General features: G+C 30.0%; 1 protein-coding gene across 1 annotated transcript in view; it reads left to right on the top strand.

The window, feature by feature from the left end:
- The window catches only part of LOC132941326 (dual 3',5'-cyclic-AMP and -GMP phosphodiesterase 11A-like), a 92983-nt gene that overhangs the window by 66431 nt on the left and 607 nt on the right, over window positions 1-25945 (top strand). The window contains exons 3-16 of the mRNA XM_061009339.1: window positions 10666-11149; window positions 15070-15234; window positions 19247-19336; window positions 19407-19612; window positions 19948-20129; window positions 21594-21661; window positions 21760-21852; window positions 21950-22000; window positions 22458-22604; window positions 23805-23912; window positions 23980-24089; window positions 24453-24543; window positions 24615-24715; window positions 25606-25906. Of these exons, the coding sequence (XP_060865322.1) occupies window positions 10666-11149; window positions 15070-15234; window positions 19247-19336; window positions 19407-19612; window positions 19948-20129; window positions 21594-21661; window positions 21760-21852; window positions 21950-22000; window positions 22458-22604; window positions 23805-23912; window positions 23980-24089; window positions 24453-24543; window positions 24615-24715; window positions 25606-25906 (2197 nt within the window). The remainder of the gene's footprint in view (window positions 1-10665; window positions 11150-15069; window positions 15235-19246; window positions 19337-19406; window positions 19613-19947; window positions 20130-21593; window positions 21662-21759; window positions 21853-21949; window positions 22001-22457; window positions 22605-23804; window positions 23913-23979; window positions 24090-24452; window positions 24544-24614; window positions 24716-25605; window positions 25907-25945) is intronic.

Here is a 25945-nt window from a genome sequence, read left to right as displayed (position 1 = left end):
CAAATTTATAATTTAATATTTTATTAATCTTTTTTTTTTTTATCAATTCGTTACTTAATAAACGGATTAGTATACATTAATTTATACGTTATGTTTCTAGAAGTGATCTCAATTTGTTCCGAGTCAGAGAACATTCACTTACAAGAGTAAATTAGGACCTAGAAATATCAAACTACGTTATTTTACTGTCTTATTGACTATTGTATAATGTAGACGGTGGACGGCTTTTTGATAGGTAAATAAAATATTATATAGAAATATAGTATGATAAATCAATACAAGTTATAAAATAACAACTTGAAAACTTTAAACAAAATAATATTAGGTATATATTTACAAATGAGAAAAAAATTGTAACCGCAGTATGAAATTCAATTGTTTATGAATTATAATTAAGTGTATTAAAATAACGTATTAGTCTAATCAATAGGGTATTGCGTAAAAGTAAGATTTATGAATAGCTTCATATAAAAATACGCTGGATCTCGTCCCACAGGGAATTCTGATATTAATTTCATGCAATATTCATGATGCATCAGTTGTTCCTTCAAGTGTACCTTTCATAATATATATATTGTATACACTATATACATGCATTGAAGTCTGGAAGGAGGCCTTTCACAACTTTGTAATTTTTTACAGGCAACGAAGTGCGTGAGATAAACTAGTTTATAATGTACAGAAGCATATTTTTGTTTAGTTTCAAATCACAGAGTAAATTTCAGTGAGGTGTCCCAAATGAAAATAATTATTGTATTATGTCATTAAAATCTATATTATAATATTATATCTGCTCTGTAATGGTTTATACCGAAAGCAAATAAAATAAAAAAAAAAAAAAAAATATTATATCTGAGAAAACAATTAATATTAACATGGCAATATTGTATAGTACCTTTTTTCGTATGCAGTAGTTATCAACCGTGGTTGTCAAAACAATAACGCGATATGTAGGTACAATAATCGCACTGTAAACATATTACGTTACGGTTAATTTAAAATTACTTAAGTGCGTCGGTTATCGTTTAACATGAATTTGTTTTATTCCGTTTACTGTCCAAACGCCAAAATTGGATGTGTGTTGTTAGGATGGAGCGTTTACGGTGGAGTCGATAGGACTTTTCACGTTTATCACGCGTTAAAAATATAAAAATAAAAATAATAATAAAACCGAAATTGCAGGGTATACTGCATAGTCTATACACACACACACACACACACACACACACACACACACACACATATATATATATATATATATTATATACAGTCAGTTTTTGTGGCTGCGTCATCAGGTTCCCTCGTCCAGAGCTCTTATTGCGCGGGATGTCATCGTCGTTGTAGTAATAAAAGTGCTCGGTGGGGGAATTACATTCAGAGACCGTCCGAACGTATTTCTTTTCATACTTTCTGTCGTTTGCGATTTTATGCAACTCGGGTTGTAAAATCAGCCTCTTCTTGCCGTAGCCGCCGCACATTAACGCGCACATTTTTTGGCTGTAAAAATACGTATTACTATATTATTATTTTCTTATATTATTATTGACGTTTTTTCCGAGATACACTGTTTCCGTTTTTCTATGTGCGAAATATTATTTATTTTTTCTTCATTGCACGACTGTATGGTATTAATCGTTTCGTGCTTGGTGAATAAGAACCGTCGTGTCGCATCCGGCCAACGCATCCCAATCGGAAACAGCTACTATATAGCTACTACTCGTATACGACTTATTTTCTATAAATATAGTCCAAAGATATTATATTTGTAATTATTATTTGAAATGTAATATTATAAAAATTTCAATCTTGAGCTTTAATATTTATTAATTTTATAAGACATTGGCAGTATTTGCTTATTATTGTATCTCACAAAATACTGATTGTAATTTTTAATTTTTATTTATTTTCATTGTTACTGTCACTTTTAGGGTGTTACTACTGAGTATCCTTCCTAATCTTATAATTCACGTCAACCTATTTTTGTCAATTATCAAACATACTTATTGTACACAAATTTTTTTTATAGATTGTAGATATATTTCAATATAAATAAAAAAAATTTTTTTTATTTAAAATAAATTTAAAAAAAAACTAGGTACTTCAAATGCAAAATTGAAATATACATTGTAATGTAAGTGAAATGTAAATGTTTAACTGAATTAGGTTATTTATATCAAATATAAAGCCTTGTTAGTTTGAAGAGTATTGTATTTATTGATTAATGAATGGAAACCTTTATCTTGGCTTTGAGCTTTGCGATTGTTTCAGTGTTTTTTGAGTAAGCTCGTTAACGACAATATAAGATTATATAATACTCAGGGGCACTAAAAACAAACAATGTCCCTACCAGAAAACTAGACTTCTGGAACAAATATACGATTTACCAGAGTCGAGTCTAAGGATATTTTTCTACATTTCATAAACACGCTTTTCGAACGAACGAGCAAGCAAGTAAACAAATCCGCAATGTTTGATTTTCGACTAATGGTATATTATGTTCCTTAAAATAATATTTAATTTACAACCGAAGGGATTTACTTTGTCCTTTTGGTTTCCCACAACAAACTCTAATCCACAATGCGTCGAAGTCTCAAATATGCCAACACAACAAACAAATTACAGCTTTAAAACTAATCATTGATCATTTTTTTTATGCGAGGATACTAATATCTTGACTCTTGGATAAACGTAATAATTATAAGACCGTATAATATGATACAGTGTTCAAGTATTGAACAATTTGAAAAAAATATTAGAATCACGTGAGCATAGCAAAATATTTTTCAAACGCACATTGACGCCATTTTGGCCGTGGAAATATAGGTATCATATGTACATTGAGTTTTGGGAAAAAACTAATATTCTGCCTTAAATTTAACACATTTAAGCAATGTATTTAAATTACGCTCTTGCGTATGTATTATGTATGTAGTAAGTACCTAATATTTATAATATTTAAATGTTCATAATCTTCATTAAAGAGTTAATAATTGCATGTATTGACACAGTAACGGTTTTATAAATGAACACTTAAAAAAAACCTATTTTCCTATTAATTCACTAATTTAGTGGTGTTAATATTCTATATGTTTATTGAAGAAGTAAATTTGTATGCATAGTATTTTTATATATGGTTATTATGTGTCAACAATTAATGAAATGACAAAAATAAAAATGTATAGACTTCAGTAACAAAATACTGATGTCTTATTCTATATTATTATGTACTCATGTCGACAAATATAAGATAAAATATATAAATATATGAAGAGCATATTATATTTTTTCAACTTCAATAGAAATACAAATACATTTCAAAAGTAGTAAATATATAAAGCTTAAAAACCGTATTATAAATCGTTGTTGGTACAGTTTGTGGATTGATGAGTCCTTAAATGTTAGTTTGGAAAATAGTCTCCGGAAATTAGTTTAATGTGAATTTTATATTATATTACATCAACTTTTTGCTGACGAAAAACTATTCTCAATAGTATAAATAAAAGTTTTGTCGATGTATCTTAATAAATATTAAATTGTCCCAAATAATAAAACGTTAGTGGGTTCGACAAAAAAAAACCAAAATCCATTAAAATCCCATGGTTTTGACACAATAATAGATAATATACAAAATAGGTTATACATTTAAATATCAATACGACTGTACAAGAAATAAAAATATAATAATAAACTTGTAAACACTTAAAAGTTAAAAATTTTTTATCTGCAGGACATAATAATATATCTTATCGTTATCGTGTAGTATTTTGCGGGTTAAAGCCCTTTATCGACGCGTTTAGTCTTCAAGTTTCCAAAAACGTGTGTTTGTAAATAAATTGTAGCTTAGAAACAATTATAATTGTGTCCAATTTGTTTTTAATAGATTGCTTTAGTTGTCTTGGTACGTACAATGATTATAGTTCGTAAAAATAATGATATGTTTTATAAAAAAATATATCATATGCAATACGGTAATCAATAGAGGTAAATTCTCTCAGAAACCTATATTAGGATTTTTTGAGGCGGTCGTTGTTTTAGTCTATCCACTGGAAGTTTTTTGTACCGGAATCGTAATGGAGAGCTTTCATTGTTAGGTTAAGTTGTCAAGGATATATTTAAATTGTCTTCAAAGCCCGGTACATAGGTATAGAGTCAAAAATAATGTACTGTCTCATATCAGGCAGCTTGCGGGAAATTGCTTTGCTTCGATTCGCGATGTCGGATCAAACGTTTCACGGTTCGTGTATAATATTATAACAAATGTCTCAATAAAAATAAAAATCTGCAGAGGAAATGCACTTTTGGCGGCGTTTATTTTCACGAGAAAAATTTGGTTTTCTCAGACTTCCGGCTTGAACACTCCTTGAGAAAATCACATATCGTTGTATTATTTTATTTCATGACGCATTTACAATACTTACCGTTTACCTCGTGTTTTTGTTTTTTCGAAAAACATTTTAAAACAAGGTCGCGCGAAGTATAAATCCTATAAAGTTACTTCAAATCCAAAGCATGTATTTTAGCGGTAAACACTCCGTTGACCTGGAAATGCTCTATACGAAATTGAGGCTCTAACACTGTCAACAACTAGTGTTTATTTTCTGGGCGTAGACATAATAATGCAACATAATATAAATAAATAAACAACAAAATTACAAAATTCCAACTGTGCTGTAATTCCGTACCGTTAAAACACTGTCAAATTGGATGTGCGTCGTGTATGCGAACAAACTTAATTATGAAAACTATCTTTTTTTAATGGGTTTCCGTTTTTATTCGTTCGTTTGGTCGACTTTAGTTCACTGGCCGGAAACCAAACTTTGATTTTAAACTTAACATCTATTTATTTTTTTTTACCAAAATATTGTGTTTATTTATTTTTATTCTAAAACATGTGCGCATGTACTTTTATTTGGAAAGATGCCAAAACACCACGTTATCCACGCTAGTACGCTACCCTACAATTTTGTGTTTCAAGAAATTGTCAGGAAATTTTAGGAAAGTTTTTCTTTGGAACTTTGCCGTATTTTTTGCAGTAGCTGATTATATGCTTTTATTGTATATAATCCAATAGTAAATTTTAGACTTTTAGAGGAACATTTATACCATATAATAATATAGTAACATCTATGAGCAATAAAAAAATGCTTGTCATTATATTATTTGTATTAATTGCATAAGTATTTTGTTTTCATTATAAATATCAGTTTTATAGTTATTATGTCGTTCAATAAATTAATATTGCATTAACGATAGTATTAATAAATATTAAATATCACATTTCAATACACGATAATAATACAAAATGTTGATCAACTTTCAGTTTCAGTTTATTTTATGTGTATACTCATTGTTGAGTTTGATCGAGTTTTCTATATTATTATATTATTTGTATGTAGTGTTAATGTTTCAATAAAACAAATCGTGTAATTTTACATAGATTCTGATTTTTTAAAAAATATATCAATAGAGCTATAATGTATTGCTTAATCTTACAATGACTAATTTTATACGTTGTTATGGTTTTATAGTTTACACACATTTTATTTATGAAATTAATTGTTACAGTCATCCGCGCAGCACTTTCTTAGATATTAATTTGACACATATTTTACTTCTAATTGTGGTTACACTGACCGAAAATTGTATATTTTTAAAACTATAGAAAAATGTTAAACTAGATTACCTATATTATACTAATACTGTTCAACTCATAATTGTATTGTTTCAAACGTGGTGAACAGCATGGAATTTGTTTTAGAAAAATTAAAACTACCGTCAACAAAGTACTATCTATGTTAAGTAAATATCATAGTAAATATCACTTGAGATTAAAAATCAAAATAATATGTGTGTTATACCGTATTTCAATATGCATATTATATATTTATAACTTGCTACTTATAAAAACTACAAGTTTAGATGAATGTAGTCAGTATTCAGTCATGTGCTTTGAGAGATAAAAATAAAATATCATGATACGTAGTTTGCACTGGCTAAGAACCTGCAGTGTACCGATTTGTTCATTACGTCAAAATATAGTAATTTCATCGTAACAGTACGTACCTTACATTATTATGATTGTTGATTGTCGCTTCCATTCGGGCGGATACACGTTATATGACGTAAATTCCAGCGATGGTAAATAAAACGTCAATTACCATTTGATCAATGACTATTTTATTACACCTATGATTATTAGTTGTATGTTAATATACCCCCCGAGTACGCGTACATAATATTGTATATGGACGATTAAAGTTGTCGAAAAACGTTAGCAAATGGTCAATAATATAATGTAGGTATTTTATTATAATTTTTATTTTTATATTTGTTGTAATAATTTATTATCACACAGTCGACCGCCAGTACTATATTATTATACACTGCATATAATAACACTTTTGTTATTCTCGTGCGACGCATTCGGAGCCGTTACTCATTTATAATATTTCTCTTCGACATAGTATGTATATACCATTCATGTAAATAATATATTATATCATTATCATATCGTAGAGGTCTGTGGGGGTAAAGAATGTCGGTGAAATTCCGAGACGCGCGAAGAATATCAAATAAACCGTCGTTTTCTTACGCTTAGAACTCAGTCGCCAGACGTATTATTGTTTTTAATATGCGAGCTATTAATCCGTCAAATGGTAATTTAATACGTATACCCAACAACATTATCGTTTTTGTATTTACGTTCGGTTTGTTGATTCGTGTATTATAATAGGTAGGTATAGTGAAATATGCCATAATAATATCCTACTATATATTACGTAATATCTACCTAACAAAATAATTATATATAATTCGCTTACAAAAATTAAAAATATAACGCACCTAATATTCTTCAGAAGCCAATCGAAAAATGAGACTGATGTGACAGTAAAGTCTTATAACGGATAATTTTAATAATGGATGCGTGAGGCATTATTTTTCCGAGATACAATATCATCTTTACTTTCCGATAAAAATATCCCACTTATAAAATCAGTAGAGTGTATATTTTTTCCAGGCTTATAGGGAAAACATTTCTTCCGTAGTGAGAGCAATTATGATATAATTACAATATTTTTAACGGGAGACAGATTATCCTAGAAAATTATAACCCACATGAGAGGTTTTAAATATAAAATACCTATAATAGAGCCACGTTAACACCGTACTTCATTAAGAATATCTTGGGCGTAAGATTTGTTGTTATAATCCCCTAAGAATATACTAATTTTTATAATCATAAATTTTTCAACAACGATTTTTTTGATTTCTTGAATTAGCTGTATGTTTTAATTTCCATGATTATTATTCTGCCCCCGCTTTGTCTAATACCTACCCACCTCTAACTGTTAAGTTGAATATAACATGAAGCTATAATACATTTTTATACGACGTGTAACCCTAGCCCCTATGCGTCATATAGGTTTAAACTTTTAAAGTCACCGTGAAAATAGATTCATTAATCAGCGTCCATCGAAAAACCCAGACTCCCGCTTTGCTTAGACATTGGAAAGCTGGCGAGTGTCGACGATGACGAAGACGTAAACGTATAATAACCGTATAACATTTCTCATCGTCAAGTCCACCTATTTCACGTGAAAAGCTCCGAGAAGATTACTTAACGTCAGACGAACCTACATATACCTTTTTTTATGTGTCGTATATATATATATGTATAGCCGTACCTATAGGTAGGTACTCGTGGTCATCGTTGTTTTCGATGATTTTTCCGTTTGTGATGTGTTATTGGTTTTTATTGGTTTTTATTGTATTATTTACTTTTCCACGTGTCATGTCATTATCGCGAATGCACGTCTTAATAATGCGAGACAATAGGTACTTCATGTCGTTATAATATCGCGACGAAAGTAAACAATAATAACGCGACAAAACATAATGCTACAATTACGACGTGTAAATCGTATATAAATATATTTTGAGAGAGAGAGAGAGAGAGAGAGAGTGTATTTGCGAACGTTTTTCAATCTATATATTCATATCTGTGTTTGCAATAGTCTACTGTTGGAAACACTTCGTTTCGATTTTTTTATGAAACGTAGTACAATAATAAAGCAGAGGGCGATATGCATATAAGGATGAGAGTTTTTATTTTGATACGGCGACTAACGAGTTAAAAAGTCCAAAATTTATTTATTTTCTTGTCTCGTACGAATTTTGCTTGTTGTCACACAAAAGCAATATTAATGAATAGTAACATATTATATTGGAACACTAGAAAGACCAATTTTATTAATCACACCATTATAGCCCCGATAGTAGTTTATGCTTTAACTGTACGAATATCAGTTTAGCATTATATTATTGCAACATAAGTCATTAATACTCAGAAAAGTTATTTATCGCGATCGTTAGTATTAAATCAGCTGTCGTCAGGCTCATCGAAAAAATTATTTTCCGAAATCATTAGTTTTCCGGTTTTTTTTTACTATTATATACTCATTCCATTGTTAGATTAATTTACATGGTTAACAATTTATATTGTAAATATGTTTATATAAAACATACAATCTTTATAATTATTTTATGTCTTTGAAGTTTTCCAAATTAATACATGTCAAAATCAACTAGGACCTATAATAATATAAGTTTCAAACTAAAAAGAAGTTTAAAGTTTATTAAATTAAATTTTAATCAATATACATGGCGTGTTAAATGTTCAAAGCAAATTTCACAAAGCAAATAGTATACTATTTAAATCTGAATTTTATCAAAGATATTATTATATGTAGGTACAAAAAAACCTATTATAGGTATTAAAAATGGTGAATATTGGTTTTCATTCAATGTACAAGTAACGTGAATGAAATATAGTAAAATGGGATTTTAAACGAAACATTATAGAGGAGACACAAAAAACATAGATCTTAATTAAGAATATTAAAATATTATAACCAACCACCATAATAATATGTTCATATATTACATAGTTAAATAGTTATAAATTTATGAATCACAGAACTCGTTAAAAAGAGCATGTTAAGATATTATTTCAGAATGAGTCTGGAAAAAAGTTTATAACTTATTATTATAGAAGTGACAGTTTTTATATAAAACGAAAATAATTATTAATTTAAATATCGAATTTAAAACTAATGGAGTAAAGTTTTATTTAGTCAAACATTAAAAGCTTTGTAATCTTATTATGATCTTATAAAATATAATAACACTACACTAACAAAAATGATTTACAATTTACTAAAAAATAAATTTTCATTATTATCAAAATATCCTAATATCTATATCATTAAGAGGGTATTAAATCATTTAATCTCACAAATTTGTACCGACACGTTTCGTTTTATTATACACGATTATTATTTATAATTTTATTATAATAATTTATAATAATAATTGTTATATTATCATTATAAATTATCGTGCTTGTTAAATAAAATAGTTATTATTATATACATCATCATTAGATGTTCATAATATGTATAAACGTAGAATCTAAAGAGTAATATGTTTTTTTCTTTAAAGTTATATAAACTCGTAAGTAGTTTTTTTTCAATTACAGTGCTTAGACGTTATTAATGGGATATCAAGTCAAGATTTTTCGTTTATAGTTTGAGATAGTTCACACATATAATTCCGAGACAATAATAATACAATGGTTATTAATAAAGTAGACTATTTTCAAACGAAATATGAAAGTTCTGAGGTGTAGTTTTCGATGTGTCACAATATGCATTTCTGTAGGCAGTATAAAACCTACTAGGTAATAAATATTGTATTTGTATATGTATAATAATAATAATAATAATAATAATAATAATAATAATAATATTAACCATCGAATGAAATTGAAAATACTTTTAGAGGATGTCACACCCGCATGTGTTGTCTCCATCTTAAAACATAGCAAAAACTGTTTTGCGCGGGACAACTTTTATCTTTTTGTGTTTGTAGTAGTGGCTCCAAAATTTCTGAACATATTGGGTGGAAAATTATCTAAGCAACAGCGTGCCCATATTTTAGATAACATAAATACAATAAAAGTTATTTGATTCTTAACATTTGGTTTTTTTGTTTTTTTCATTTGCTTATAAAAAAATGATTGGATAGTGATATTAAATAAAAGCACGCTGTTGCACAAATAAAGTTCTTCTTTACGTGTTGTGAAAATTTGGTAGTTCTACAACAAATATGGTGCGAGATTTATTGTCCCGCGCAAAACAGTTTTTGCTATGTTGTACATTATGTAAAACGGAGACAACACATGCGGGTGTGACATCCTCTTGAGTCGATTTTAATTTTTTACCTTAAAGTAATGATAAAGTTATAAAAGAAATTCAAGTCATATTTTGCAAATGATTTTTTTTTCTGTTTATGTAATTGTGTCACAGCTCAAAATTTTAACGAAACTCATCGTGATTAAATAAGTTAGCTAAGCTTAAAATTAACCATCATCATCATACCAGTACCTATCACAATTTTAAGGCGTGTCCTAAATGTCACACTAAATGTGTGAGTGTTCTTTGCGTGAAGTGATTTATCTAACCAGCCCTATCTAATATGACCTTAAGACGTGCATGTATTGTATACCCATGCTAGGGTGTTTTACACGATTCCGACGATCGTAACAAATAATAATAAAACGATGAGTTTCTTAGTTTCTGATCGCAGTAACGTTTTTTTGGTCAGGTTCACGTCGTTGCCACCGAGCCCGATCAGCATGCTGTCGCTGCTCATCGATTCCAAGGTGCGACTTCCCAGGTGGCCGGTGTCCGCGCACAATGTGGACACAAAACGAGACCTGCGGCACGCACAGGGCGAACGGGACTTCTTCCTGACGGTGGTCAGGGACATCGCCACCGACCTGGACCTGAAGTCTCTATCGCAAAAGATCGTCGACGACCTGGCCGTGTTGCTGGACTGCGATGCAGGTTCGCTGTTCCTTGTGGACGGGCCACCGCGGGGCTCTCGGCGCCGGTGTCTCGTGTCCAAGGTGTTCGACGTGCACAGCGGCGCCTGCGGCCAATTCCTGTTGCCGGACGGCGTCCAGTGCGAAGTGGCCGGCGGTCCACCCACGACCACCGACAACGAGGTGCGCATCCCGTGGGGCGTGGGCATACTCGGCCACGTCGCGTCCACCGGCGAGACGGTCAACCTGGACGTTGCCTGCGAGGTAAGTGCAAAATATGACTCGAACGCGCGACCCAATAGCGCAAAAAATAACCAACTCGAATGCGGAAACAACAATTAATCACTAACCATAAATGTTTAGTAATTTAATTTGAACTATTAGTTTCAAAATATTTACAATATATTCAAAAATAAGAATAATAAGCATATTATATTATATTTTTCTGCACAATTAGACTTCATTTTATAGGGAAATTAAATAAATTCCAGGTTATTCGGAATAACAAACATGAATCTCTAAAATTAACTAAATTAAATTAAGATTTGTTTCTTGTGCAAGGCTCGGTTTTCAAAAGTGCGGTGACACGTACATGTTTCCTTGACGATTAGATTCATGCAAGAAATAATATAATGGGCGCTCTTTTAGAAATGTATGAGCTGAATGCTTATACTCTTTATATACAATACAAATACTGAGTTTTATACATGTTTAATAAAAATGCGTCGAATATACAAAATGTATCATTAACGAGCAATTACACAAACAATATAATAATTAGTTATTTATGCAATTTTCGCCCGTGTAATTATATATGTATGTATTGTCGTGTGCTTGAAACACTTCGCTGTAACGTCAATAGGTAGTTAATACTCAATAATGTAGGTACCTATAGTGTTATACTAATTATACATAATAATTATAAATCTATCAGAAACGGATCAGTGGGTCAAATTGTAAACTCTAATTTGCTCAACTTTGAAGTGGTAGGTACTAAAAATGTATAAGTCTAATAATGTATTGATTAATATAGATGCTGTATATTTATATCGGTGTTAAGACAATTAAACAATATTTTTTTTCCCATGCGTTTAATTTTATGATAATTGATGGCCATCCAACAAATATATTTGATGTTATAAGTTATTCTTAACTCTGGACGTTTTGTAATTTGGGCCCATTTAACTGTCCTTACATTCTTTTATCGTAACATATATTGTTTTCTCGAGGTCTTTCACTAAAAAAATAAAATGTATAGGGTAGTTTTGGTTTTGTACTTGAAAATGCAATTTATTTTTCAGCGGCTTTCATTTCTATAATAGATTTCTGAATAGCAAAAGATAAAGCAAATGAAAATAAATTAATATATTTCCCAAGAAGCTTTTAAGAAATATTAAAATTGTATATGCATTTTCAATTTGACCAAACAGTGCAATTAATAAAAATTAATTTTTATTTTTATAGAACTTAGTATTACTATGAAAAGTATACCAGGAAATATAATGCACGGTTTAAATAAGTGCAACTTGGAATAAGATAGTTTAATTTATTTTTAATTGTAAATAAATTACAGAATATAATTGTATTTAATGTGGAACTGTAAAACGTAAAAGGATTCTAAAACAGCCAAGAAAAACATATAATATACGATTTTACTTTTTCTTTAGTATCCATTAAATGTTGTACTAAAACAAATAACAATCAATCTTAGGAAGATGTATAACTAGTTTATGTAAAAGAACTATTATACTTTTTTCCCTTTTATAAATGTATAATTTTTTTTTATTATATACACGGTAGTGTTTCAAAAATTAATTACATTGAATGTAAATTTTTGCATTGTAATTATATCGTCTTCGATATTATTGATGTTAAAAAAAAATGTAAACATCATTACCAAGTGAAAAATAGCATCGACATAAACGGTTATGTTATAATAAAATTCAACTAGACTTTTATCATGCATGTGGACTGTGAGGGTGAAATTGATTTACCAGTAGTGCTCGTCAACAATGACGAAAAGGTTTTACAATAATACTATTGTGTTCATATCGTAAAAATGACTATTGGTACTAACCTAACGTGTACGACCAAGCGATCTCTAAGAGATTACGCGTCGTATTTAATACTAACTAAGCGAACTATTGGTTAACGATGTTTCTGACTATATTTAATGTATATTTTGTATTTCACAGCACGTTTGCGTTCAAATTTTGCCTGAAAAATCACAGCTACCTAGTGTTTCATCGCCACGTTTGTCCCCGATATTTTTTTTTTTAATTTAATTTATGTAAATGTTTTAAAAGTTGAATATTACTTAATTTTCATTCGGTATTTAAAAAGTTTATCTCGTGATCGTGTTAAAGTTTAGATAGGAAGCGGACTTAACGCTGTTTACGAGGAAAAACACGGGGATTCACCCTATACATAACACATAATAATATTATATATAGCGTTTCGGACTAGTGCCCGCGGTGTATCGTAAAGCGTCCAGATATTATTATTTATACAGTATCATGTAATAAAAATCGGTCGGATGCACAGCGTATATTATTATATTGGTGGTATACATTAATACAATATCTCGAGAGCTCAGAATGATTTTTGGCCTTTTTACGCGCGTTATTCGTATATTATTATTATCATCAGCACGTTATTATTTTTTTTTTTTTTACAGCATCTCTCTCAGACTTACTGTTACTTTACTACACAACTATAACATACTGCTGGAGGCCGTACAATCGACGTTTATTGATACGTTTCGTATTTTGTTTGTGTGCGTTTGAAAAATAAAACTGGGTCATCCACGCCACCCTGCAGTATATATATATATATATATATAATATTATATATATGACCTAACATGGTCGACGTGGGCTAATGAAATTCCAGTTGTGTATATACGTAGTGGATCATCTTCGAAAACCTCCCCTTACCACCCCCGATTATTGTGTCATCTGTGCGAGTGCATAATATATATATAGTCAGCGTGAGGACGGTGGAAGGCGTCCGCGTAACTGATACACCGAAACTATTCTCCCAGTTGGGGAATTCGAATTTCCGTAGATATATAAAGGTATATACGTCCCAGTCGTCCCACCATCGTGGCGGTATAGTGGCTCTATATTTCCTATAAGTTTCTGAGTGAAAGTTCGTGTAGGGACAGTTTTGTATAGTAAAAGGATTGTATAATTAACAAAAACCAATTTAAAAAATATTGTTTTTTTTTTTATTTTTGTTTAATTGTAATTTAAAATAACCAGAGTTTAAACTGTTATCTACGTAGATTGGTTAGAAATTAATATTATTAGTATGGATTCGATTTCGCAAACGTTGGCACAGCGCGGAAGGTCATACGTACATTAATATCGTGTAATTAATATTAGCTCGAAAATTTGGTTAGTACGCTATTTCAATTTAATTACAATAAATATTATTGCTATTATATTATTATTACTGTCAGTTTGGCGATTATTCATAATTCCAATAAGTACCTAAATTGTAAATACGAAATTATTACCGCATTGTTCCACCGTATGATGAAAATCGATTTTATCTTGAGAAATGTATTCAAAATTAATTTTAAGAGAATATCACCGTATAATTTGGCTGTTTGTTTTTTAAAATAAGTACAATAAATTAATGAAGTGGACAAACAAATTAGGTATTTGTGTCATGACTATAATTACTGTTAGAAATTATATTTTTAAATTTTTCCGATACTATAAAAATATTAATGAGAGTCGCAATCGTACATCGATTGAAAATTAATCGTTCACAGTGTAGCATATTATTTATCGTATATTATGCAAACGCGTATCTTTAACTTGGTATATAATTTTCAAGTGGAACGAACCGTAAAATATGTAAATTGTATTCATTTAAAACGAATACAAGACTTTTTAATATGTTTGTCCGAAAATAAAATTAATAATTTATTAACTTTTTTGTTTAAAAGAAATAATAATATTTACGTGCGATTAATTTTAATATCGGTTCATTTATATTAATTTATTGTCGTCACTGATGTCTTATTTAAGTGACAATATTGTAATAATATTATAATATGCAACGTCGGAAAACGTCTTGTCAATTTCAATAATTTTCCTGTCCGAACCCGAAATACCTAAATTTATAACATTACAATATAAAGCGATGTCGTCATATAAAATATCAAATTGCAGGACCCGAGATTTGACGACGAGGTAGACCGCATAATGGGATACTACACTTCATCGTTGCTGTGCATGCCGGTGAAAAATTCGTACGAAGAGATAATAGCGGTGGCGCAGGTTAACAACAAGAATCCGGACAAGGACGGTGGGCATTTCACCAGCATGGATGAGAAGGTAAATATTTTGTAATCTGGGCGGAAACTTCTACGGGTGGTTTTGACGCAGAGTTACTTCGAGAGACGAGCACTAGCTGTTGTAAATCCGATGCGGTGCATCAGTCAGGTACTTCTCGTGTATATACATATATAGATAGGTATACTTACACATTACAAACTTTACTAGCCACTTTTTCTGTTGCTGTCGTTATGAATTTGATTTAAATCTGGAAATCCTAGTATACATTACTTGTGCTCGTGTGCGTGCGCGCGTACCTCCTCGTTAATATTCCATCAGCGAATTAATGACGCTGCTTGCTCTACTTCAGATTTCTGATCGGTGAACGTTATGGTAAGATTATAATAACGTTGTATATGCTGTCGATATATTACGACGATAAGGACACGATGTATTTGCAAATAATACATAATCTGCGAATCCGTATGACGTAATTATCATATTGTTTAATAATTAGTTTTCGTTAACTACGTCGTCGCTCCATGAAATCGACATGGCTTAATCACAAGACTTGATTTTTACTATTCATATATAATATTATATAAATATAAGTTGTACAGTCTAAGCTAATAATATATTTTAACAATATTAGAGACATGAATGTTTTCAGATATAATTTTTTTTATAATGACCTAAACACTTCTGCATTATAAATATGTTATTAGCTATAAACACAATTCAAATTCATATAACAATGCAGTGAACATAATTTGTATGGACTAATGACTAATACAGTTTTTTCGGTATAATTTTATGTTAGGATACTTATTTAATGGCACGTAGTTTAGGTTTCGGTTGCTTGTTCAAATAAAATATTATCAAAGTTAGACTGTAAGCGAGTTTACATATTTTATATAGTTTCACGTCAAAAACTTGGTATTGAATACCATAATGTTTTCTATGAAAGAAAGTTTTTGATAGATTTTGAATCCCTGAATAGTAATAATTAACCAGGTGCGTCGTCTTGACAACCATAAATCGTCAAAACCCCCCCTAACATAGTTCATTGTTTTGTACCCGATTTGCGCCCATTTGTACCCCCCATAAAAAAATTTGTACCCCTCTCCCTTTTACGGAAAACCAAATCCCACATCCGGGTGCTGTAAAAACGTTGTCCTGGCACCCGGAACCACCAGGAGTCAACCGATCGATTTCGCACCGATCTCAATTTTTTGTACCCAGTTTGTACCCCTCTCCCTTTTACGCAAAACCAAATCCCCCGTCCAGGTGCTGTCACGAAGTCGTAATGGTACACAGCGTCTATAAAAGTTATGTTCCATATAAGTTATATTTAAGTTAAGTTCTAACGATATCATGGTTAAGTTCCAGTTTTATTGAAGTTCCATATATGTTAAATTAAAGTTACGTTCCACTGAAGTTCCAGTTAAATTGAAGTTAAGTTCCATATATGATAAACTAAAGTGAAGTTCCAGTTGAATTAAAGTTAAGTTCCAGTTTTATAAAAGTTTTATTAAAGTTGAGTTCCATTTTTAAAAAAGTTAAGTTCCGTAAATGTTTTATTAAAGTTAAGTTCCCTAAAAGTTTTATTAAAGTTAAGTTCCAAAAAAGTTTTATTAAAGTTAAGTTCCAGTTTTATTAAAGTTAAGTTCCGAAATTTTTTTATAAAAGTTAAGTTCCAGTTTTATTAAAGTTAAGTTCCAAAATTTTTTTATAAAAGTTAAGTTCCAGTTTTATCAAAGTTAAGTTCCAGTTTTATTAAAGTTGAGTTCCAAAAAAGTTTTATTTGTTTTAAGTTGAATTAAAGTTAAGTTCCATTTTTTCTAAAAGCCAAGTTCCGTAAATGTTTTATTAAAGTTAAGTTCTCTAAAAGTTTTATTAAAGTTAAGTTCCGTAAAAGTTTTATTAAATTTAAGTTCCACTTTTATAAAAGATAACTTCCAGTTTCATAAAATAAAGTTCCATATATGTTAAATTAAAGTTAAATTCCAGTTAAATTAAAGTCAAGTTCCTGTGATGATAAAGTTAAGTTCTATAAAAGTTTTATTAATGATAAGTTCCAGTTAAATAACAATATACTTATATACTCGTATACAATAGTAATATTATAATGTAATTACTATCATCGATAAGTTATTACATTTAGGTAAACCGAAAAACAAAGATTTTTAAAAACACCAAGCACTGCGTATCCAATAAAGACGCTGTGTGCCAGTACGACGTCGTTACAGCACCCGGACGGGGGATTTGGTTTTGCGTAAAAGGGAGAGGGGTACAAACATTTTTATGGAGGGTACAAATGGGAGTAAATCGGGTACAAAACAATGAGATATGTTAGGGGGGGTTTTGACGATTTATGGTTGTCAAGACGACCAGTGTTAAATAAAAATAATTTTTTAAATATCTAGATAAAGATAAAAGATAATTGCTAGAATAGTTATCTAGATGAAGATAAAAGATACATAATAATATAATTATCTAGATAAAGATAAAAAACCAACATTCATTATCCAGATAAAAAAGGAATAACATTTTTTTTTAATATAACAAACCTAAGGTGAATAAACTATATAAGATAATGCATAATATTATGTAGCACATCTTAATTTCATAATAGTTAAGTGAATTATGTAACTTTATAAGTCAGTTAAATATTATTTCAAAAAATATGTTTTTTAAATTAAGTAAAGGGCAACTTTCAAAACGCCATAAAATTCGATGTCAAAAAACAAAACTTCTAAATTATTTCGACTTGAAATTTTCTTTATACTATGTTTTTTAATAATTCATTATTGTTTTAACCAATGAACACAATTAAAATAAATTAAATTAAAAATACAAAACAAATGTATTGTTCCTTTTTTAATATAAATAAATAATAATCATGATATTTACATAAATATTTAAATAATTTATATAAATATTCAGTATTTCAAATTCCGGTAACAATATGTATTTTAATAACTAATAAGTGATACGAAATTATTAAATAAACACATAGGAGGCTAGAGCCGCCTTAATAAATTATAGATATTATACACTAATCATGTAGATGTTATTGCAATGCTAAAATTAGTACTGTAGGTTAGGTTATTTTATTTTACACTAGGTAATATTATTATTATTAATAATTAATCAATAATAATTTATTTTGTGATCGTTTCAAATTTTAATTGCAGAATGCGGGTATTCTGTTGACGGTCAACGAATACGACGCTGATACGTAGACACGTAGTTAACCCAAAACGTTTATTAGTAATTACTAAAAACATTTAAAATATGAACTTGGTATATCTAATAATTTAAGAATGAAAAATATATATAGGTATATTTATAAATTATAAATTATAGTACTAATACATAAATACATATTATAAGTTATAGTTAAAATAATAATTTTTACTTATTATTAAAATATAAATTTACTATTTTGTAATCAGAAAATATAAAATACCTAATTAACATTAATTATAATTTATAATTGTAATATTTAAAAATAAAATTTTATCTAGATGTTTTAATTATTTATCTTAGATAATAGCTTAGATAATATATTTCCCATTTATCTGTATAAGATAAAAGATAAAAATATACCTATCTAGATAAAACACAACACTGAAGACGACGCAACTTAATTAACCATTCATTATTTAGGAATCAATTGTTGGCATAAAGTAAAACATCTTATTCAAACAGTTTAAAACAATATTTTAAAAACTTAATATTTGTTTTGGTAAACATTTTCAATCAAAAAAGAAATAGTGATATAATTCTTATTTTAAAATGTAATGATTTTTAATTAATTTTAGAAATAGCCAATAGGTATATCAAAAATGAGGTGTGTAATTATTTAAGAAAATAACCTGGACATAATTAGTCTCGAAAACTACCAATGGAAACAATAATATGCTGTTAAAGCCGATTTGTAATCTAGGATCTAAAATATAATCCTATTGTTCCTAGTTTACCAAATCCATAGTAATAATATATATATTACAGTTGAGTCATGTAATTTCAAAACGATATAATTTAATCAAACTTTCTGGAATTATAGCTTTTCGAGACGTACTTACAGTTTGTCGGTATAGCTATTACAAACGCACAAATCGTCGAGGACTCCCGAGCCGAATACGATCGAAACCGGGTAAGTTATTGAAACTCACGACTTAAACTTATCAGCGTATTTGAAAAACATTTAACTGGCGTCGTTGCAGAACTTGTTGGAAGTGGTGCATGATCTGTTCGAAGAACAAACGTCCATCGACAAAGTGATCATGAAGATAATGCAGAGGGCCCAGAGGCTATTGAAGTGCGAGAGGGCGGCTGTGTTGCTCGTAGACGAGTCCTGTGACAGTACCAGATTTTCTAAGCTATTCGATTTGAACTCACCCAAGCACAATATAAAAAATAACGTTAAAAAGTAAGATTGCACGCTCTAAATAATAATATACTCATAATTTATACTAGTGCATTTTAATAATTGACAAAGTTGAATTAAGTAATGTTTCAGTATTTGTGAGATTAGTAGCTTTAGTATACCTACTAAAGTTATATTTTTAAAAAAAAAAAAGATCAAATTTTTTTAATCAATTTTTACAATAGTGACTTTTTTATAATAATCCTTTAAAACAGTGTAACCATTAACTTATTAATATTGACCTTATTTCTCAGATCCACCTTTTATACATATTATATAAATAATATATAGACATTGTCGCAAATGGTTACCTATGCCATATCATGTTCGTGAAATAGTTCCAGGCAAAAGGTGGAAGGCGAAAATGTATCGCGGTACTTGGAGAGCCTTGCTGAGAGAGTGGCTTGTTCAGGGGAGGTGCTGAACATCAATGAGCACGAGTGCAACGAGGGAATCGTAGATTCGGGCATCAACTCGCTGTTGGCAATGCCCATCAGGAATAAAAACGACCAAATAATCGGTAAGCACTAAGCACACATCACATCGCGTAAACACACTCCGTAATATCCATTATCATATACACAGTTATATAATATAATCATTTTATCGAATAATTAGCATGGTGAAACGGGACAATGTACTATATCCATATGTACCTATACAACACAAAACATATTTTATATGTCCTTTATGCATACCTAAACCGTTCCTCTGATTGCGATTAAATTTGGTACAGATATAGATTAGACCTCGGGGAAGAAGATAGGATACATTTTGTCGCGAAAAAAGGTAAATAAGAGGCCCAACCCGGGGAGGTTCTCAAACAGGGATTTTGAGATTTACAAAGGAAATTTTTGTTTATAAAATATGGTTGCTATAATTTGGTTTTAATAATAATAATTAATACAGCAGGTATATCGCCTACCTGATAATGCCTGACTGATTATACTACTCGCATAATCAGAAGCGAATCTCACGGACAACGCCGGTCGGAATGGCTATAAATTAAAATGTAATATCATTTACACTTAAAAAGACATTGATCCACAGCATGTTACACCCAAAAAGAGTTTAAAAATAACAAAAACTTGGCAATAGCAAAGCATTGTACTATTAAATGTTTTAGTTAATGTAAAGTTTTATTGCATTTTTTTCAACATCGTCTCCTTGAAAGAGAGAACCTTGTATGATATCTATAGAACATTCCATAAATGCTTTGAAGAAAGCCATTTTTTGGCAATTTTATCGGCACAGGTTACTATGCAGAGTCCTTAATAATCTAGTTACTCTACAGGAACTGACAAAAATATATTACATTTTATTATGTATTTCAAATTTATGGCAGCATGAGTAAAATTTTAATTTTTTTAATTAAAATGAATAATAATAGCAAAGCCTTATTCTGGTCAGTTTATAGCACATCTTTTATATCAGTGCCTTATAGGTCGCACATACCTTTCGCCAGTCCTGACCACAGTAGTTAGAGAACCTGCAATAAAACTAAAATACCCCGCGAAAATCCCTTTCATGTTGTTAATTATTTCTTCCCACCATACAATCATAAGATATACGTCTGGTATGTACGCACGTATTCGATGACTTCTATACTATTATGATGGATGAATGTGTAATGATATCACGTACAGCTCACATCTTTATTGTGAACGGTTGCTGTACGTTCGGAAACTGTGTGGTAGTATACCTACTTTGTTATCATATTATTATTGTCTAGTCATAACTATTATCATATTATATTCAATTTCTGAAAGTATTTAATATAATAAGTACTACATTGCGATCGATTTTTTGAATGGTCGGACGCGAATCAACGTGGTATCAAAGCATACTGTCCAGTCGGAAAGATTAGTTCGACGTGAGCTCATTTGAACAATCTTTCATTATCATTCTCTTGGTTTTTACGTGCATTATTCAATTGAGGGATGATAATTTATTTCGGTTAACCAACAAGAATAATATTTCACAGGTGTCGCCAGTATAATCAACAAATTGAATTCGTCGCCATTCGACGATTACGACGAACAGTTGTTCGAGGTGAGGTGTTATAATATATAAGAAAAACACGTGATTTCGCAGATTTAGTATGCTGTTCACTTATAAATATTTATACAACCACGTTTCGCTTGTTCTAGGCTTTTACAATATTCTGTGGACTGGGAATACACAACACACTCATGTATAGTGAAGTAGAAAAGGCGATGGCCAGGCAAAAAGTCTCCATTGAAGTAAGATCACCGAACGGGTGTGCGAAAACGAATATATTATACGTCATCAGAAAGTTATACAAATGTTTGTTTTTTTTCTTTTATTTATTTATTTTAGGTTCTATCTTATCACGCGACAGCTTCTAACAAAGACGTGGAACGTATACTGGTAAGCTTCTATAATCTTGTAAATTTATTTTTTAATATTCCTATGCTTTTAAAACTTTTTTGGCTTCGATTTCAAATAGAAACTATCATTCCCGAATAAACATTTTATACATTCGTATGCTGTGAAAATAATGAAAAAACTTTTACTCGCCAGTCATTGAACTCTAGACCGTTTTTTCCATAGTTTAATGCCCCCGCGAATTTCAACGGATTGAAAAGTGTATATTGTTATTATTCTAGCTTTGTCTCGTTGCGTGTGGTGTATACCTACCCACTGACGCTGACAACTTGTAAAAGAGGAAAATATATTTTTACACTATTTCACGTAAGACCAAGTGTCAAATCGTGTGTTTTCAAATAAACATTGACAATCACAAAATGAAAATAATTCGCGTTGTCAATATTAAAATATACCAACGAAAAACTGCAACCAAGAAATAAATGTATTTTTTTCTCAGGGCATGCCGGTACCTGCTGCTGATTCGTTGAATTTGTATTCTCTTGCGTTCGACGATTTTTCACTTAACGATGACGAAATGCTGATGGCAGCCGTGAGCATGTTTTTGGAACTAGGGCTCGTTAAAACGTTTAACATTGAAAAAGAAGTAAGTGCTTAATAAGTAAAATAATATATGTATTTGGCAAACCACATAATATGAATTGTGTACGTAATTGATTGCTTAAAGTATTAAAAAATGTTTTATATTTGACATCTGACCAACTTCCCCACTGCAATAGTGGTTTTTTTGGAATTTTTATATTACTGCTCAATTTTTTTGTCTAGTTAGTAATTCATAAAAAAAAGTTTAATGCATAGGTGTGTTGTACACGATTTATAACACAATACAATTGAGAGAAAAATTTTAAGCCATAATATTATAAAAATTGCATTAGAAACTTAAATAAATATATATTTTTTGGATGGTTTCAAGAGCAGAAAATAAAAGACAGCAGCCTTTACATTTTTCGTAGTCAGAATAAATATCTTTCTAAGTTTTTCTTGGGCTTTGAAATATTTGCATGTGCAAATAACGGCCTGCGGCAATAGAAGGAAGTGAATAACAAGAATATGAGTGAGTGGAAATGAAATATGTCTTATGATGTGAATAATGAGAATTTCAAAAATTTGCCTGGAAAAGTACTTGAAAATACTTGGAAGGGAATGTAGATAACATAAAGAAAATTACATGTTTGGTTTAGTTTATTATTTATATATAACAGTCCAAATTCAGGTACATTTTACTTTTCAATGTAACAATGCTTGTACTTATAACTAACGACAAAATGTCTCATTAAATATGTATTGGGTGTATTGTTATGTATTTGATATTTACTACCCATACAAGCTTATAATTATTTATTTATATTTGTTTATGAATGGTAGGTATTCATCATATTAATTATATATACAACTCAACTGTATTGTAGTTATTATATTGTAGTCCTAGAAAAACAACTATTTAATTACAGTGTAATGAAGCTCTATGTTTGTTTTTAATTGGTTAAAACGATATCCATCGTAATTAAGATAATATTATACTGTATGTATATCCTGAAATTTTAAATTCCAGGTATAAACAAATGCAAATTACTTACAATTTCAAATAATATTTATCATACCATAGACATATCGTATTATAAAATGCTATTAAATCGAATTTATGTTAAAAATATAATGATTTGTTTTCAGATAGTTATCGTATATTTATTACACTGATATTCAATAAAATGTTTGGTTATAATCATGAAAAATAACATGTCAATCAAATTCGTCTTATAATACCGATATGTTATCTATATTCCAGACACTATATCGGTTCCTGATCACGGTGAAACGCAACTACAGGGACGTGCCTTATCACAACTGGAGACACGCTTTCAATGTTGCTCAAGTCATGTTCGCTATTATGATGGTAACTACATTATTACGAAAAAGATAGAGATAATTTAACCAGAGTGTATTTATTTATATGTTTGAAGGGATGTGACATGAAAAATACGTTCTCCGATCTCGAAGTGTTGGGAATGTTTGTTGGATGTTTGTGTCACGATCTCGATCACCGGGGCACAAATAATTCATTCCAGGAAAAGTATGTATAAACTAGGGGTTAATTTCACTAAAATAAAAAGATAACCGTAGTTTTTGAAACTAGGTATGCAATTTTTTTTTTTGGGGGGGGGGGGGGTCAATCTGAGTTATGAATATCAAAAGTAAATTTCATATATATTGTACATTTTTAAATTTCTATACAATATGAATTTGTAGCATTATAAACTCATTAAACTTTGAAACAACAGATTGATGATAAATGTTATATTTGCTTACTTTTTGATTTGAATGCAACTTACTGTCTCACTCTTGTTTTACAACGGAAAATTAAATGATTTGAAAATTGAATTATAAAATTACAGCCGATATATTTTAGTCTTAATTTATCATGATTGCATTTTAGAGCCAGATCAGCATTAGTTTTATTGTACGGCACTACAAATACAATGGAACACCATCATTTTAATCACGCAGTAATGATACTCAGCAGCGAGGTAAGTCGAATACAATTTGTGTATAGTAAATTGTTCGAGAACAGCATTTTTATACATTTCATATTTTCTAGAATCTCAATATATTCTCGAGTCTATCTGCGGAGAGTTTTTCAACTGTGATGAAAGTATTAAAACATAGTATACTAGCAACTGATCTTTGCATGTACTTCCAGTGAGTAAACATGCACGTTTTAAGCGCTAACTTAATAAATTCAAATTATTTCATAAACTATTTTCATAGCGTTGTGAAAATAATGTAATCACAATAAATATTATAGTGCTATACACAAGTCAATTATTTAAAGACAAATTTGTAAATTTGTATGTTTCTATTAATTTAGTATCTGATGTTTACCAAAATTACTTACTGTTATTGATATGATGATATAATAAGGACTATTGTCTTTGTCTCACATATATTTTAATGTGACGGTTTATCCATGAATCAAACATTATCAACACTATGATATTAATATTATATAGAAACCAAAAATAATTAAAATGTTCATAAAATTGTTTTTTTTTAAATTTTTTTTTATAAAACTCAATTACTTATCTGTGTATTAACACATTTCACGGGATATTATTGAAGGCGTGTTTAGGGGGGAATATAGGGGCTATGCGCCCATATCCCCTAGACATATGACATCATGAACTACCTGTAAATAATATTTTTTTTCAAAAATCTGTATAGAAGTTCAGTGTTTTTAAGTTTTAATCATGGCCTTCAAATTTTACTACCTATTTGATACATGTTTTTTCCTCTGTATAGGCCTAAGTCGGTAAATAGTTGAAATTATCATTTTAGGACCAACAGGATATTGCCCCCCTCCCCCCGAATTATAAACCTTTGATACGTAAGAATATTACTAGCTAGCTATAAATTATAATATTTCTTACATAGGTATTATAAATTATAATATAACTTAAACCATAGGTATTAGAATAATTTTTCGGTGCCTTCGTGAAGCCTGATTTATTAATTTTCTTAACCATATTCATGTTTCCATTTTTTTTTTGGTATTGTGCCTCATATTAGATTTTTCTATTTTATTTTGTTAGATTGAGAAACAAGTTCTTCCGGCTAATCGAGTCCAAAGAATATAGTTGGGATGAAGACTCGCAACGATACTTGCTAATGGCGATGTTGATGACATCGTCCGACTTGGCAGCGTCCACAAAGCAATGGCACGTTCAAAAGCGAGCCGCTAGACTGGTGACAGATGAATTCATCGAGCAAGGCGATAAGGAAAGATTCGAGTTAAAAATCCAGCCCCAAGCTCTCATGGACAGAGAGAGGCAGCACGAACTTCCACAGTTGCAGATCAGATGGATCGCAGACATATGTCTGCCGTTGTACCAGGTTAACGAATTGTTTAGATGCAGAAACAAAGAATGTATT

This window comes from Metopolophium dirhodum, chromosome 3 (assembly GCF_019925205.1).
Source record: "Metopolophium dirhodum isolate CAU chromosome 3, ASM1992520v1, whole genome shotgun sequence".
Lineage (NCBI taxonomy): Eukaryota > Metazoa > Arthropoda > Insecta > Hemiptera > Aphididae > Metopolophium > Metopolophium dirhodum.
Note: the sequence above shows the minus strand (reverse complement) of the source record. Positions and strands in the feature narration are given on the sequence as shown.